Below are 15,952 nucleotides of genomic sequence, written 5' to 3' on the forward strand. Positions count from 1 at the left end.
TTCCCCAACGAAGCCGAACACAGGCTGGAATTACCTGCTTATGTTGTGCCCTTTACAACAATGCTTTCTCTGCCTCAGATACCTTCCATGGGTTTGGGGACTGCATGGGTTCTGTTCTGTTCATTTCTGTACATTTCCTGTCTTCGACATATTTGCTCTGTCCTGGGAAACCCAATTCTCACATCTCGTTCCCTGTTTAGTATGAATATTTTTCTATTGTTTGTTATTTTGGCAATAGACTAAAAATAAAATTGGTGTCTTAATCCCGGATGTGGAATAGTAGTCATTCAATAAATGTTTGTTGAGATGAGCAGAGGTTCAGGGAGATTAATCAAACCATCCAAGGTCTCTCAGTTATTGAGTGGCAGATACAACTTGTGCCACACCTGTATACCAGTGTCATAGTTTTATCATCCTCTGCGGAAAGAAATCCTTAAACTGCAGAGCGAGAATTCAAATCATGGTAGTTCAGAAGTTATGATGCTTTGTGATTAATGTTCCCCATGAGCCTACCCACATTAGAACTTGTGCCAGTTAAGAATGGCTCGGATCATCTCTTTGGACCTTTTCTCCTTGGTCCTTCAAAGCCAAAACTCGTTAGATCAAAGGAAATTTTTAAAAATGATAACCACAGTAGTTGCTGAGCTCATACAGTAAAATCAGATTTCAAAACCCAGATTATTTACAGAAAATAAATCAGAAAAACCTCAAAAGAAAATTTGAATACCAAGTATCCCCAAGAGAAATGGAAGCAGTATTTGTAAAAATTCAAAATTTACAACTGATACTAGAATAGCTTTTAATTTATGGTTGAACAAAAGTCATTTTTATTTTCTTTTTCCAGGATGTGGTCTGAATTACCATAAGAGATGTGCATTTAAAATCCCCAACAATTGCAGTGGTGTGAGGCGGAGAAGGCTCTCAAACGTTTCTCTCACTGGGCTCAGCACAGTCCGCACAGCGTCTGCCGAGCTCTCCACCAGTGCCCCCGATGAGCCCCTTCTGGTAGGGCCTTCTGTTCATCCATTCCCCCTTTCACATGACAAGTCTGTGGGACAAGGGGATAACAGTGTCACTCCAAGACAGTGCCCAGGGAGGGAGGACGCAGCCAGGGTGCACGTGACTGTGTTTCCTCAGGGCCTGTACGTAGTGTGGTCAGTGCTTCATCAGGTTTGCTCTTCTCTGCGAGGTAGTCCTGTTACAAAACATGTTGGGTTCTACCGTGGTCATAGGGCCAGAGCAGCACATGCTGATGTGTGAATGTTGAAAAAGATAGTTTGTCAGAATTTGGAAAATAGAGATAAAAGATGTCTTCCTATGAAGATTATTAAAGTCCTTTGTGGCAGAGCTGAATATTTATTCCAGGAGAAAATTTGAAATTTTCTGTTAATGGAAATGTGAAAGTCTTTAATTGCTTGCCATTGCTGGCATACATTCCAGTGTATTGTTGGAATGACACTATTGACAAATGCTGTGAAAAAAATAGCACTTAACACTTAAATTGTTCCATTAGCTCTAAAATATATATTTTATCCATGTGGCTTAAATATTATTCTTTAGGAAAATTAAATTTGGATTTTCAGTCATTCAAAACACAGTAAAAGTTGTAATTATGTGAATTATTTAAAATAAGAACATTTTTAAAAATTAGCTAATGGTGTGAGGCTTTAAATTTCCCATATTTGCTCCTTCCCCCAATGGATTTTATAAAGACTATTTACAATTTAGCGGTTATAAAAAAGTCATTAAAGAAAAATATTAAAAATTAGTAAAACATTTAGGTTAAATAAATCCTTCTTGGAATATTTAAGACACCTCTAAAACCATGTATTAATTAGTTAATTATTTGAAACGTTTCATTGTGATCTTTATATCATTTTAATTTGTTACAGCATGAGTTAGACATATAACTCAGTTGAGTGCTCACTGCTGTGATTAAGCAAATTCCATATTCTGTTTTCTCAAGACTTTCTTTTGGGAGTCTCTTATGGTTTCAGACCTTATCAAGTGAAAATGGGAGAAGGCAGGTACTAAATTCCACCAAGAACCAGAAGAATGCATTACATTTCAGTAGCTATTCAGAATGTATGTGTATGATTATAGATTGTCCATAAAGTTGTATTAATTGGAAATAGTGATGTTCTTACAGAAAAATGCATAAATCCAAAGCTATTTACTTTTTCAAATAATTCTCATGTCACCTGTCCGTCTCTGAAGTTCCTTGATTTAGTTGAATTTTTGTAAGTAGTGATTTTACAAGTTACAACAGTTACTTTTGCTTTTAAGGATAGTCCCTGAGAGTCATACTGTTTACAGGGTAGACATTTAAAGACAAGTTTTAGAAAAATAATTACAAATTAATTGTGTATTATTTTTAGTTTTATCAGAGAAAGTTTTTAAAAATTATTTAATGTCTCACAAGAAATCTAAAGCTCTAAAGTCACTCATCATTAGAATAGATTAGAATCTAGATGATTAATGCTAAAGATTCTTCTTTTAAATCTATCTCAACATTTTATAATATATACACTTACGTATGTATATACATTTACACACACATATATACATACTTTAAAACATAAAGATATAATTTAGATTTTATAAGTATAAATTATACATTTAAATTATATGTATGCACAGATGTATGACTATACAGTTTATATATAAATATAGTTTCAGTTACATAACTATAGTCTTTAACACAAGTTTTTGTGTTTTTAAAGAAAATTATTTAATTGCTTTATTTAACAAAGTAATTATTTAGTATTTTTAGTTTATATTTGCACTATATTTTACAACAAATGGTATTCATTAGTGCTTTATTACTGAATGGAAGTTTTTGTAGTAGAATGCTTAAAGTGTGTTATTAAAATATACTTTTAAAAAGTATATTTTAACCATTCTGTTAAGAATGCTTGTAAAATTGTGATCCAGTTAGACATTTATGAAGTGAGGAAATACTGGGGGCTGTAAGATACTTTGAAAAATATTACTACTAACATTTATAACCTTGCATGAAATGTGCCACCAGCAACCCTCCAATAAGCAGTCCCCCTTGGAAGTCCTGTGGTGACGCTGACACGGAGGCTCCGCAGTTTGGTTCACCTGCATTGCGGCCTTTGTGCCCTTGTGGGTGCCTTCGTGTCTCTTCCTATCCAGTTCCTCAGAAGAGAAGAGAGTTTGGTTCACCCTGAGGAAGACTTGCACTTCCCAGTTCCTCAAGCCAGGCCTAGGCTACTTTTTGCTGGGCAAAGCCACCCTGCTTTGCCCAGGCTAGCTCGAAGTGCAATGAGTCAGTTCCTTTTCATCCCTAGGCAAGACGTGAAAGGCCAGTAACTGTAGTTTAAAGTTTACAGTACATACCCAGTCAAAGGTAATACACTGGCAATAATAGCGAAACCTTTCAGTTCTACATACCATAAAGGATATTTTATTACTGAAAAAGATAATGGCATTGTTTATTAATGCCACCAGATCACCCATACTGCAAGTATGCCATGATTAGTGTGGATATTCTCTCAAATGTAAGGAAATGATTTTTCTTTTCTGTACCTGATTCCCTATTTTGACTGCAAAATCATCATTTCATATATATGTTAATATATTAGTAATTTCATTAATTTGTCCATTTTGGGCAAATATATTGAATTTCATATTTCAATAATGTTGCTCAGTTAGAAAGAGAGGATAGCAACATAGGTTATATGACAAGCTCTATCTGTCATCAACTTTGGTAGTAAACGGTATCTGTTATACCAACCATAAAGTAGTTCATCTTTTAAGAAAGTCCAAAATGTAGGCGAACAGCTATGTGGGAGTGTTTTTCATTTTATTAATCATCACCAATATTTAGAAAGAAGCAAAAATATAGCATCCTTAAGTCCGACTCACTACTACAGCATTACAGATAGATATACATATTAAGATATCACCAATTTTATAGAATTTAAGACAGTTGCAGAAGAGAATTTGGGATTAAATGACCCTGTTATGAGATCCAAGAAGGTAGAGGAGTAATTGGAAGCTATACTAACCTCCTCCCAGAACCAATCTGGAATTACAACTGAATTGTAGAGAAATCATCCTGAATAACCAACTGAACACTAGCTAGACAGAAGCCTTATAACCACAGGCAGACAGAAGAAGCCGTTTCACCACAGTGAGAATGGTAGGGAGTGCAGAGGAAGCACAAGAGGGCCAGCTGGGCTCATATGGGTGCCCATGGCCAGCTGGACATTTCTCCAAAGAGGGCATACAGATGGACAATAGATGTAGGGGGAGATGCTCAACATCACTGATCACCAAAGAAGAACAAATTAAAACCACAATGAGATATCATCTCACACCTGTCAGAATGGCTGTCATCAATAAATCAACAAGTGCTGGCGAGGATGTGGAGAAAGGGGAGCACTTTTACACTGTTGGTGGGAGTGCAGACTGGTGCAGCCACTGTGGAAAGCAGTATGGAGATAACTCAAAAAGTTAAAAATGAATCTGCCTTTTGACCCAGGTATTCCATATCGAAAGGAACCCAGAGCACTAATTTAAAATAATGTAAGCACCCCTGTGTTCATTGTATCGTTATTAGAATTGCCAGATAGGGAATCAGCCCGAGTATCCGCCAATAGATGAATGGATAAAACAATATAAGACGTTTATACAATGGAATACTACTTGGCCATAAAAAAAAGAAGTATTTCACCTTTTGCAGCAGTATAGGTGCACCTGGAGATTATGCTAAGTGAAATAAGCCAGTCAGAGAAGGTCAGATACCCATATGATATCACTCATATGTGGGATCTAATGAGCAAATTGAACTAATAAGGAAAATGGGGACACACTCACAGATGGAGAGTGGGATGACAGCTGCAGGTGGTAGTTTAGGAGGTGGAGGGATTGAGCAAAAAGGAAAAAGGATTCATGGACATGGACAACAGTGTGGTAATTGCTTTGGGAGGGCATAAAGGGACTAAATGGTGATGGAAAAAATTACAATAAAGATTAAATTTAAAAATCCAAAAAACAAAAAGAATTAAACACATAAATTGATTAATTATACATTCTTTTCTTCATGCTAGTTCACAGAAATATCATCATACATGAAAACATGTGTAAGTAGAAGATTACTTCTACAACAATCCACTTATACAACATCAAATTTAGTAGATGGAGGAGGAAATTTTAAAAAATCATTTCTTTAACCCCTTATTAAAAAAATAAGTGATCCTATCATTTCTCTATGCTTTACTCATCTTTCTTATTTATAAATATTCTTGTGGTATTTGGGAAAAGTTAAAGACATTTAAAACTATGTTACATAAGACTTAATCCTATGCAAAAAGTTAGTAATCTTTTCCAAAACTTCTGCTCCTACGTGTGAAGAGGCTTGTATTAGATCAGATGTCCTGCAAGGGATAATTATAAAAGCTGAATAAAATATAACAAAAAGTAAAACAAAAAATATATGAAGGTTTCCGAGCACCCAAGGCTGTCAGGATTTGATGCACTGATATCTCAGAAAGAAGGAAGTCACAGAGTGGTCAACGTATGGGATGGTCCCAGTGCACAATAAAAAGTACCACCATCCCTAATGTAGAACAAAGCTAGAGAATTTCCAAACATTTTATAAAGCCATGATTAAGTCAGTGTGATATCACACAGGGACAGAAAAACAAATCAATGCAACAGAGAGAGTCCAGAAAATGCAAGGTTGTGCAGGCCAGCTGATGATGACAGGGACAGCACTACTCTGAGGAAAGGCTGGTTTCAGCAAACATTTCCAGGGCCAATAGAAAAATGTGTCCAAGAAACAGGACTCAGATTACTGACGGCAAGAGAAAAAGATGAATAAATTGGATATTATTAAAATTAGGAAATTGTTTTTATCAAAATATACCATTAAGTCAGAATGAGAGGGCATTCTATTAAGCCAGTCAAAAAATTAAAGAATTTTTCAATGTATATATCCTATAAGAGACTCATTTTTCAATGTATATATCCTATAAAAGACTCATTTTGTAGATGTATAAAGAACATCTACAAAAAAAAGTGAGAAGACAGACAACTCTGTGCTGTATGGGCAAAACACTTGATACTTTATGAGAAAGATAGCCAATAAACATGAAAATGTACTTTACATCATGTTCATAGTTATCAAGGAGACTGAAGTTAAATCTGCAGTGAGATGTCTCTATACTGTAGTGTATAAACTTGGAAAAATACTGACAGTAAGTGATTAAGATATTGTTTATGTGGAACACCTGTTAACTACTACTGAGAATATAAATGGGTTCAACAATTTTGGGAAACTCATTTTCCAAAGTTCTTCTGACAGTCACTTTCTAAAGCTGAATGTGGGCACATCATATGACATAACAGTTCTACTCCTGGAGGTTTATTCAACAAAAATGTGTATAGATATGCACAGGAAAAAATGTACAAGCATTTATTTAATTTATTTTTAAAGACATAATTTATTGTATTAAGTTCAGGTTAGACATTTATATAACTTACAAGATGAACCCCAAGAAATCTGATACTCACTTGACACAACGCATAGTTATTTCAATATTATTGACTATGTTCCTCATGTTGTACTTTACATCCCTGTTGGGGGGAGCTCCCCCACAGACCCCCCCACCCCAGCTGTCATGGATGAGAATAAGTCTACCAAGACATGATCTGCTTGGGGAGGAAAGGTGGCCAATCTCTCAAAGGAAATGGGCCAGAAACCTGTTCCTCAGTGGGTTTTTATTGGGTTCAGTTTGCATAGGAATACAGGTAAAGCTCATCAATCATTGTCAGGCAGTAAGGATCAAACAATAGATAACATACAAAGAACTATGTTATACATACAATGTATATATGTACATACATACAATGAGGGCTTATTCTGAGTCAGGGTCAGTTAGCTAAAGGGCTATAAAACTTTGCGAAACAAACTCATTTCATGCTTGGACCCTTATCAGAAAATTGAGGGCATTCTTAACAAAGCAGGTTTCACTGGATTTTATGCATTCCTTCTTAGGCTTGATCTCCCCAGGGAACCCCATTCCTGCCCAGGGCTGCACCGCCCTCCAACATTGTATCAGGTTTAAGTCAGGCTGGGGAAGAAGGTAGCCAAGAGATTAGGAGATTTCTTACAGATAGAATGGGGACTCGGGCTGTCAAAGCCAAGGCATGAGGGTCCATCACCCCCTTTTCCTATAGCCCCCCAAGTCCTGGGGCCCCTTCACAACCATGCCTGTCTTAGATCATCCCTCCCTTGAGGAATCTTACCCATCATTGGCTAACCAGTCATCCGTCCGGGGCCAAGCAAGGTGAAGTAAAGGGGGCAGAGTCTAATGCCCCTGCCAGGAAGATAAGCTTTGTCTCCTTAGTGGCTTATGATCCCAGGGTCTCCTTATTCAGCCTTAGCCATGGGGGGTTACAGCTTCTGAAACTAGGCAGGGCAGTTCCCAACACATCTCTGTGACTGTTTTGTAACTACCAATTGGTACTTCTTAATCCCTTCACCTTTTTAAAATTTTTTAGAGCACTTACAGGTTCACCGAGAAATTGAGAAGCAGGTACACAGATTTCTCATATACCCCTACCTCAACACATGCATGGTTTCTCCCAGTATCAATACTACTCACCAAAGTGGTGTATTTGTTACCACTGATAACAGTCACTGACACATCATAGTCACCCAAAATCTATCATTTACTTTAGGGCTTACTCTTGGTGTTGTAAATTTTGTAGATTTAGATAAATGTATAATGGTGTGTATTCACTATTACAGTATCATACAGAGAATTTTCACTCTCCTAAAAACCCTCTGTTCTCTGCCTGTTCATCCCTCCCCTCCATCCAACACCTGGCAACCACTAATCTTTTTATTGTTTCCATTGTTTTGCGTTTTCCAGAAGGTCACATATTTGAAATCATACAGTATGTAGCCTTTTCAGATTGCCTGCCTTCACTTAGCAACGTTCATTTAGGGTTTTTCCATGTTTTTTCATGGCTTAATAGTTGATTTGTTTAGTGCAGATTAATTTCCCGTTGTTGGATGTGCTATACACTTTATTCACCTACGGAATATCCATTCACCTACTTAGGAATATATTGGTTACTTTCAAGTTTTGAGAGTTATGAATAAGGCTCCTGTAAACCCCCATGTGCAGGTTTTTTGTGTAGATAGAAGTTTTCAGCTCCTCTAAGTATCAAGGAGCATGACTGATGGATTTTATGGTAGGAGTATGTTTAGTTTTGTAAGAAACTGTCTTCCAAAGTAGCTGTACCATTTTGAATTTTCACTAGCAATGGGTGCAAGTTCCTGTTGCTCCACATCCTCACCAGCACTTGGTGCTGCCAGGGTTCTGATTTTTGGCCATTCTAATAACTGAATAGTGGTCTAACATGGATGTTATGATTTTTGTTTTCCTCATGACATTTGATGTGGAATATCTTTTCATGTGCTTGTTTGCCATCTGCATACCTTCTTTAATAAGATTTCTGTGAAGGTCATTTGTCCGTTTTTAAACTGGGTATGTATTCTTACTGAGTTTTAAGAATTCCTTTTATATTTTGGTTAATAATCCTTATTAGATGTATCTTTTTAAAGTATTTCCTCCAGTTTGTAGCTTGTCTTCTAACTCTGTTGACATTGTTTTTTGAAGAGAAGTTTTTTTAAAATTTTATAAGAGGCCAGCTTATCAGTTATTTCTTTCATGATATGTTTTTTGCTTTCTATCTAAAAAGGCATAGTCATACCCGAGGCCATCTTAAGTTTTCTCCTATGCCATGTTCTAGGAGTTTTATAGTATTGTGCTTTGTGTTTAGGCCTATGAACCATTTAGAGTTAATTTTTGTGATGTGTGTAAGGTCTGTATCTGATTTGGGTTTTTTTGTACTCAATGTCCATTGGTTCCATCACCACTTGAAGAGACTGTCTTTGCTCTGTTTTATGGCCTTTGCTCTTTTTCAAAGATGGTTATATTCTGGGGACCCTATTTTGGAGCTGTTTATTTTGTTTCATTGATCTCTTTGTGTGATCTTTCATCTGTACCACAGTGTCTGGATTATTGTAACTTTATAGTAAGTCTTAACGGCAGACAGTGTCAGTCTTCCAGCTTGGTTCGTTCCCATCAACAACATTTGGATCATTCTGGGTTTTTGCCTCGCTATATAAACTTGAGAATTGCTTTGTTGATATTTATAAAATAACTTGGTGGAATTTTGGTTAGGATTATATTGAATCTGTAGATCAATTTGGGAAGAATGGACATCTTAACAATATTGAGTCTTCCTATTCATTAACATCTTTTTATTATTTAGTTCTTTGATTTCTTTCCTCAGAATTTTGTGGTTTTTCATATAGAACTTATTCATATTTGGTTAGATTTATATCTCAGTATTTCATTTCTGAAGGGTGTTAATGTGAATGGTATGCTTACAAGCATGTTTTTAGCATCTTTATTCATAATAGCTAAAAGCTAGAAACAAATATGTATCAAGTAATAAGTTTATTAGGTTTTCTTATTACTGCTCATGTGAGAAAAATAAAAATATTATATCAGAATAATTGATAATTTAGTTCTGAGATTCTTATCAATCAATTAAAAGAAAATGGGGTTATAGAAATTATACTATTTGATAATAGGAAACAAGTTCTCTGGGTACTCAATGAAAAGTAGCTTGCAAAAGTTTAATCAACATAAGAAATTGCACTGATTTCAAAACACAGTCATGTATTTTGGTTATGAAAAAGGGTCAACCATATTTTAGGTTTGATTTGTTTTCTAGTTAAAAGAGAGAGCTGCTCAAAAAAGCTTCAGGAACCAGGGATAAAATAATGAACATATTCAGTATAAATTACAGATATGTGTTGTCTACTTAACCAAGATTTTTCTGGTATTGTCTTCATTGATACTCCTCTTCTTAAAAAAAACCCAGAATAACCTTTTCACTTTTGAATTATATTTCAAACTTGAATCAAATAAGGCAGAAAACAAATGATACACAGCAAAGACTCCAAAATGAGCAAAAATGCACAGTGCTATATTTCTGTCATTATAAATCTAACCCACCATTGGACTTTCCAGGTTTGTAAACCACTGACTGAAACTGATTATTCAACAGCTTATTCTTGCCTGCAGGCAGATAACAACTGTGTGACATTTGATTACTTTGATGACCTTTTCCTTTCTTTTCCCATTGAGAGGATAAATTATTGTGAAAAAATCTAATCTTTCATTCAAAGGTCAAAAATGCTTCATTCTGACTATAATTTATTTTCAACAAGGTGAGAGAACCGTCTTGTCATTCCTGACATGTATGACAAGTAGCTTTATTTTTTGCCTCTACCGGTTCACAACTGTGATTTTTTACAACCTTGAATTTGTGTCTCTTGTTCCATTTAAATGTGACAACGTAATTCCAAAGTCAGATGTTTCTGTGGCCACAAAGACTGATTAGTACGAGATTTTGCTTTTTTCTTGAAAACAAACCTATATAAAACATTATTGAATAATATGCATTGCTTTCCTCCAATAACACTGGTTTTCTTCTTTTTTTTTTTTGTCTTGTCTTTTTCCTCCCTCTGTTCTGCCCCTTTGCCTGCTTTTCGCTCTTACAACTCCACCTTTCAGTCTCCCCTGAGTCCCGGCTTTGAGGTATGTACTGAGTGTGCCTGGCACAAGATGTGCTTTACCATCTTTTGCAAACCAACATTTTAATAGTAGGTTGTCATCATTTATCTACATTAATTCTATGAGAACCATCAGGAAAAAAGAACATATTTTTGTTTTTGTCTTTTCTTGTTATTGTTCAAGTTTTCGCAGTCCTCAAGTAGACAGAGCAGTGCAGGCATTGGAGTAATAGATCTTGAGTTGTTAGATGTAAGTTTGCCCTCAAATGACCTGGTTCCACTACATTGGTGTCTTGCCTGTGAAACTGAGCAACTGGAACAGGGTGCAGTCGGCACTCACTTTACTCAGCAGTGTGTAAACTGAAATGCATGCATGTTGGAACTATGAGCTCGTGCCAGGTAGCACAGAACCGTGTAAACTGAGGTCACCATCTCAATAGACAGATTTTGGTTGGCACAGTAAGAAACAGAACAAGGACTGTCTGAAAATGAATATAACTTTTTCAAGAAAGGAACTTTTATTCCTTAATGTATTATCACAATCTGATTATTTTTAGAAGGATGCTATTCAAGTGGCTATCTCAAGGTCCCAACCCAGGAAGAACTTATATATGGAAAAGACACAAATTTCCTTCATAAAGGTTTTAATTAAGTCCTCCAAAATTGGCCTTTTATTTGTCTTAAGCAATTTATCTTACACCTGGACATAGAGAAAAGACATTCAAGTCAAGCACTAAAGAAGAGTATACAGCGGTGCTCTTCTTATGATAAGTTGTTTTGCCCAATTGACACATTAATATTTAGTTTTCTTTATTTCTGTACCTCTTGGAAGTTGAGAGTTGACATATTGTTATTTTCCCTCGTGAGACTATAAATTTCAGATACGTTATTAGTGTTCATTCTAAGATAATCTTGTTAAGGTAACTCTAACAAAGGAAGCTAATGAAAACACAACCAGAATGTATTCTGGGTGAAATAAAATTGGTAAGTCAAGATATCTTGATTTATAACATGTAAAATGGAGAAATCTGCTTCAATAATAGTAAATTCCTGTGTTTAGAAAAATTATCCTAGTTTAAAGTGTTCCCTACTTAGAAAAGTCCAGGGTGAAAGCTCAATAAATGTAATTTTTAACATTCTTGTAAATTTAAGTTTTGTAATTGACAGTGCCTTCCAGATATAATTTAAATGTGAAGTAGTATCTCTCCCTTCAAATTATCTTTGGGAATCAAGCCAGGGACAGATTGTGTAAAGGAGGACTGACAAGAAGTCTGCTTTTCTGTGGAAGTTGCACAACTTAAAGGCAACAAGGCCTTTATGCGATAGCTCCTGATAGGAACAGGATGCATTTTCTGCATAAGCTTTTGCTCTTGAACTTGTTTATACCTACTTTGCTGAACAGGTAACAGATTTGTTTATCTCTTTATAAATGTCTTGGAAGAAAATGATGCATAAAGTCTGATGAAATTTTTAGAGAAATATTTTAGTGACAGGTGAGCTACAGAATTGTTCTAGAAATCTGGTCATTGTCCACGTTCAGCATGTTTGTAACCTTAAGGTGCAAAAATGCACAAACTCCGTTCAATTCTCTGCCCTTGTGGAGCTCACACAAATGGACAATATGCAGACAAGTGAACCTAGTGCATCTATGTCTTTGTCACAGCTCCCTGGTAGTACATCACAATGACATGTACTAATTTACTTAATCTACTGATTAGGTTTTCATTCTTTTATGTTAAACAATGTGAAATAAGCATCCTTGTATATATTTTTTGCACATTTTAAAAAGTATTAGTAGGTTTCTCAATGAGCATTTCTGAATGAATTAGTAGGTTATGTTCTTAGAAGTCAAATGACTAAAAAATGTATACCTTTTTTTTTGACCAAATAGTTCTTCAAAAAGTGGTAGAACTTTAAATCAGTCTACAGAGGATGGTGTATGAGATTTTATATTTCCACATACTCTTCCCAATAAGACATTTAGACATTTTACCAATATTTTAAAAGGTGTTTTTGCACCAGTTTGATGTGAAATCATATCTCTACCTAAATATTATTTTTATTGGGTGATAAACAGCTTTTCATATATTTATTGACTATTTGTATTTCACCGATAGTGAATTGCCTATCTCTTTTTCTGTTGACATGATCATTGGTTTCTTAGATTTTTATACGTTGTAATAGCAGTCCTGTGTCTAATAATCTATGATAGAAGTATATTTTCCATTTTATGTGTGTTTTGATGTCATTTCCCATGTTAACATTTTAATACAGAGAAGGAGTATTTTCACTGATTCTCTTATTATATATAAACTGTTGAAAATAAGTGAACATGAGCATATTAAACATAATATTTTTGTCAAATTATTGAGGAAAATGCTCTTTTCTTGAGGTAAGGGAGATGAAATCAAGGTAGAAAGTGAAGCAGAATATAAAATACTAGTGTCCTTTGCAACCACAGGGTACAATACAATTGATGATAATTTTTCTGAAACGTGTTAGGCCTCATGGAATTTTGTTTTAATTTAAGAACATTATTTTAAATGTCCTTAAGGAGCATGTACTATTATAGCTTTAGGGTTAAGGGGCACTACAGAGAATTGTTTTTGGGGAAATTATATGTTTCTAGCCTAATAGTCTTTTTAGTAATTCTTACTATTCAGACTGCCTTACAGAAATTATTAGGAAATAAATTGCTCATTGCAAAAGTTTTCCCTGTGTTTGACTATTTCATATGCTCACTTTTCTGCATCCTTTAGTTGTTACAAAAGTTAGACAATATCAATTTAATGTCTTATGTTAGGGTACGTATTTTATAAATAATAATTTGACACAAACTGCTATTATTTTCAAAGTTTACTGACTCACATTTAATTAAGGCCAGTATTGTATTACCAGGAACTCTTGGCTACATACTTCCCTCCTCCCAAAATGACTCATTTATTTACTGTTTTTGTTCATTTAAAAGTAATAATGAAGATAAAAGAATACCATATTGCACTTTTAATTTATAACTTGATATGATCCTGATATGCTTTATAATAGTCAAGGTAGATTCTTTTCAAATGAAGCAATGCTGAAAAAATAGCTGTTTCTAATCCTGAATGAAACTATGGTGATATTTCTGGCCAAATGAATATTTTCTGGGATGTTTTCCAAAGTAACAAAAGTCTATCTAGCAGTAGAGACTTTAATTGTTACTCTTGTGTTCTGGAGTTCCAGGAATCTTGGTGATTCATATGAGTTAAGAAGTAATTTTTCCATTTAAATATGCACCATGACATCCATGTAATACATTTCCCAGATATTGCAAGATTTCTTTTGATGATTGTGTAAACTAGTTCTCCAGATTCAAACCTGGGCAGTGTATACTTTCGGAGCACATAGAGATCCAAGAATTCCTTAACCCACACTTCTCCACCCCTGAGAGTCAGGAGTGTGGTGGTGGGTTTGTGGAGAAGGAGGCCTTCAGTACAGTTGAGAGTGTGTGGTCTGCTGTTCATGTGCTACTGATCAGCTGTTGCCTGTTTCATTCAAGTGGCTTGTTTGTCATGTGTGCATTCATGCTGTGAGCAGGGACTCCCAGATGTGCAATTCTAAATGACAGCGCTACAGGAGAGTGCTCATGAATTCCACTGGGGCATGGGGGCATCACACCCTGCTTACCTGCACTGATAAACCTGTAGGTCTTAGGAGCAAATAGATCTTTAACAAAGGCTCTGGAGGTCCCGTGCTCTCCTCAGGAAAGGTACCTGGCTTCCATAACACTCCCCACAAGCCATTCCTAAAGACAGAAAACATTGCTTTCCACCTTAAGATATAAAACATCTTATAAACATGTTATAAGATAAACATGTTATAAAACATAACAGCACCCCCACCCCTCTGCACCTTGTTAGCAGTAATAGTCATTGGCTTAATAGCCATGTATCCATTTGATGTCATGCCAGACCTGGCCGGATTTCACTCCTGCCCCTTTTAATTCCTTACTAGTCATGGCTACTGAGCTCCTAGCTGAATAATATGGAAAAAGATTGCTTCTGTTTACATGGAGAGCTTCTGTGTCCTCAAGAATGTCCCTATCCTCAATAAATAAAGTAATAAGTGTTTGTGTAGAGCAGATAATACTGAGGCATGAATAAGGTGGAAAATGAATTGGTACTATAAATTAGACTTAGAAATCAGAAGTAATTCAGCTTCTAAAGTTTTATCTGTTGGAGAAATATTTAGGCATATTATTTTACTTGATCCGTTATAAATAGTTTACTGATATTTGGTTCTATTTGTCAGATGAATTCTCTCCCTTCTCAAAAAGAGTGAAAGTGTTGCCATTTTGATAATAAATATAGTGAAATGCAAGCGAAAACAATGTCTAGAATTTATGAACAAATGTACCTCTTTCTCCAAATAGCCCAGTTTTGCGTGGCATCTATTTCACTGTAGCTGTGCACTGAAAATACCACTGAGTGATATGATTTCATTGAGTTAGTACTTTTCTATTTTTAAAACTCAAAATGTTTTCGGTAGTTAAAGGAAAAAAATCTCTTCTTTTTCCTCTCTCGTTTTTAACTGAACCGCATTAAAATTCGGTCTTCGGTTCTGCCATGTTGTTTCAGAAGCATGTGTGCTTGTAAACACACATGGCGTCCTGTTCCCCACTGACTGTTACAGGCTAAGATTTTGTTAATCACTTTAAAGCCACCCCTGTGGGCCACTTTTGAAGGGGGAGGCTCTAACCTTTGTACCCTTGGACTATTTATGGCATGCTTTTCCAGCTTCTTGTTTCCAATGAAGCAGTCAATGGGACAACCTTTTTCTAGATTATTTCATTCGTCTTTCCCATGAACTCATAAAACCAGGCCAGGATCCTGTCAATTTTAGGTAGAATCAAATACTATCAAAATATATGTCCCTAAAATTGCTCTTGTTGATATTTCCGCATTATCTGTTTGCCACCCAGTTCATGTTCTGTGTGAAGACCAAGTCTGACACTTGAAACCCCCACAGTAAAAGTTGACATGTGAAGTTATTTTCTTCCTCTTGTTGAAATGCTCTTTTTTTGTGCAGCATGCTTTAAGATTGCATTGCCTTCAAGTAAAAAGAGAGGTACTCATTCTTATCTTACGTCTCCTTTTTCCTCCATGGACCCACAGATTTGTAGGATGTTGGTAACTGACATTTTGAAAGAACAGTGCCTGTAATTTGCAACAATTCCCTAACAGTTCTTGTACTTTCCCTGCAAAGGGTGGATCACTTAAAATAGTAAGGTTCCTTTGCACTCATTTCTATTTACTTAAAGAGAATAAAATAATCTAAAAGTGA

At 35.6% G+C, this 15,952-nt stretch overlaps 1 protein-coding gene across 2 annotated transcripts in view; it reads left to right on the forward strand.

Moving 5' to 3' along the window:
* The window catches only part of PRKD1 (protein kinase D1), a 325,575-nt gene that overhangs the window by 245,701 nt on the left and 63,922 nt on the right, over positions 1–15,952 (forward strand). The window contains exons 4-5 of one of the 2 annotated variants that reach the window (XM_028506138.2): positions 845–1,005; positions 10,632–10,655. In XM_028506138.2, the coding sequence (XP_028361939.1) occupies positions 845–1,005; positions 10,632–10,655 (185 nt within the window). The remainder of the gene's footprint in view (positions 1–844; positions 1,006–10,631; positions 10,656–15,952) is intronic. The other variant, XM_028506139.2, reaches the window with a different exon arrangement.

This window comes from Phyllostomus discolor, chromosome 1 (assembly GCF_004126475.2).
Source record: "Phyllostomus discolor isolate MPI-MPIP mPhyDis1 chromosome 1, mPhyDis1.pri.v3, whole genome shotgun sequence".
Lineage (NCBI taxonomy): Eukaryota > Metazoa > Chordata > Mammalia > Chiroptera > Phyllostomidae > Phyllostomus > Phyllostomus discolor.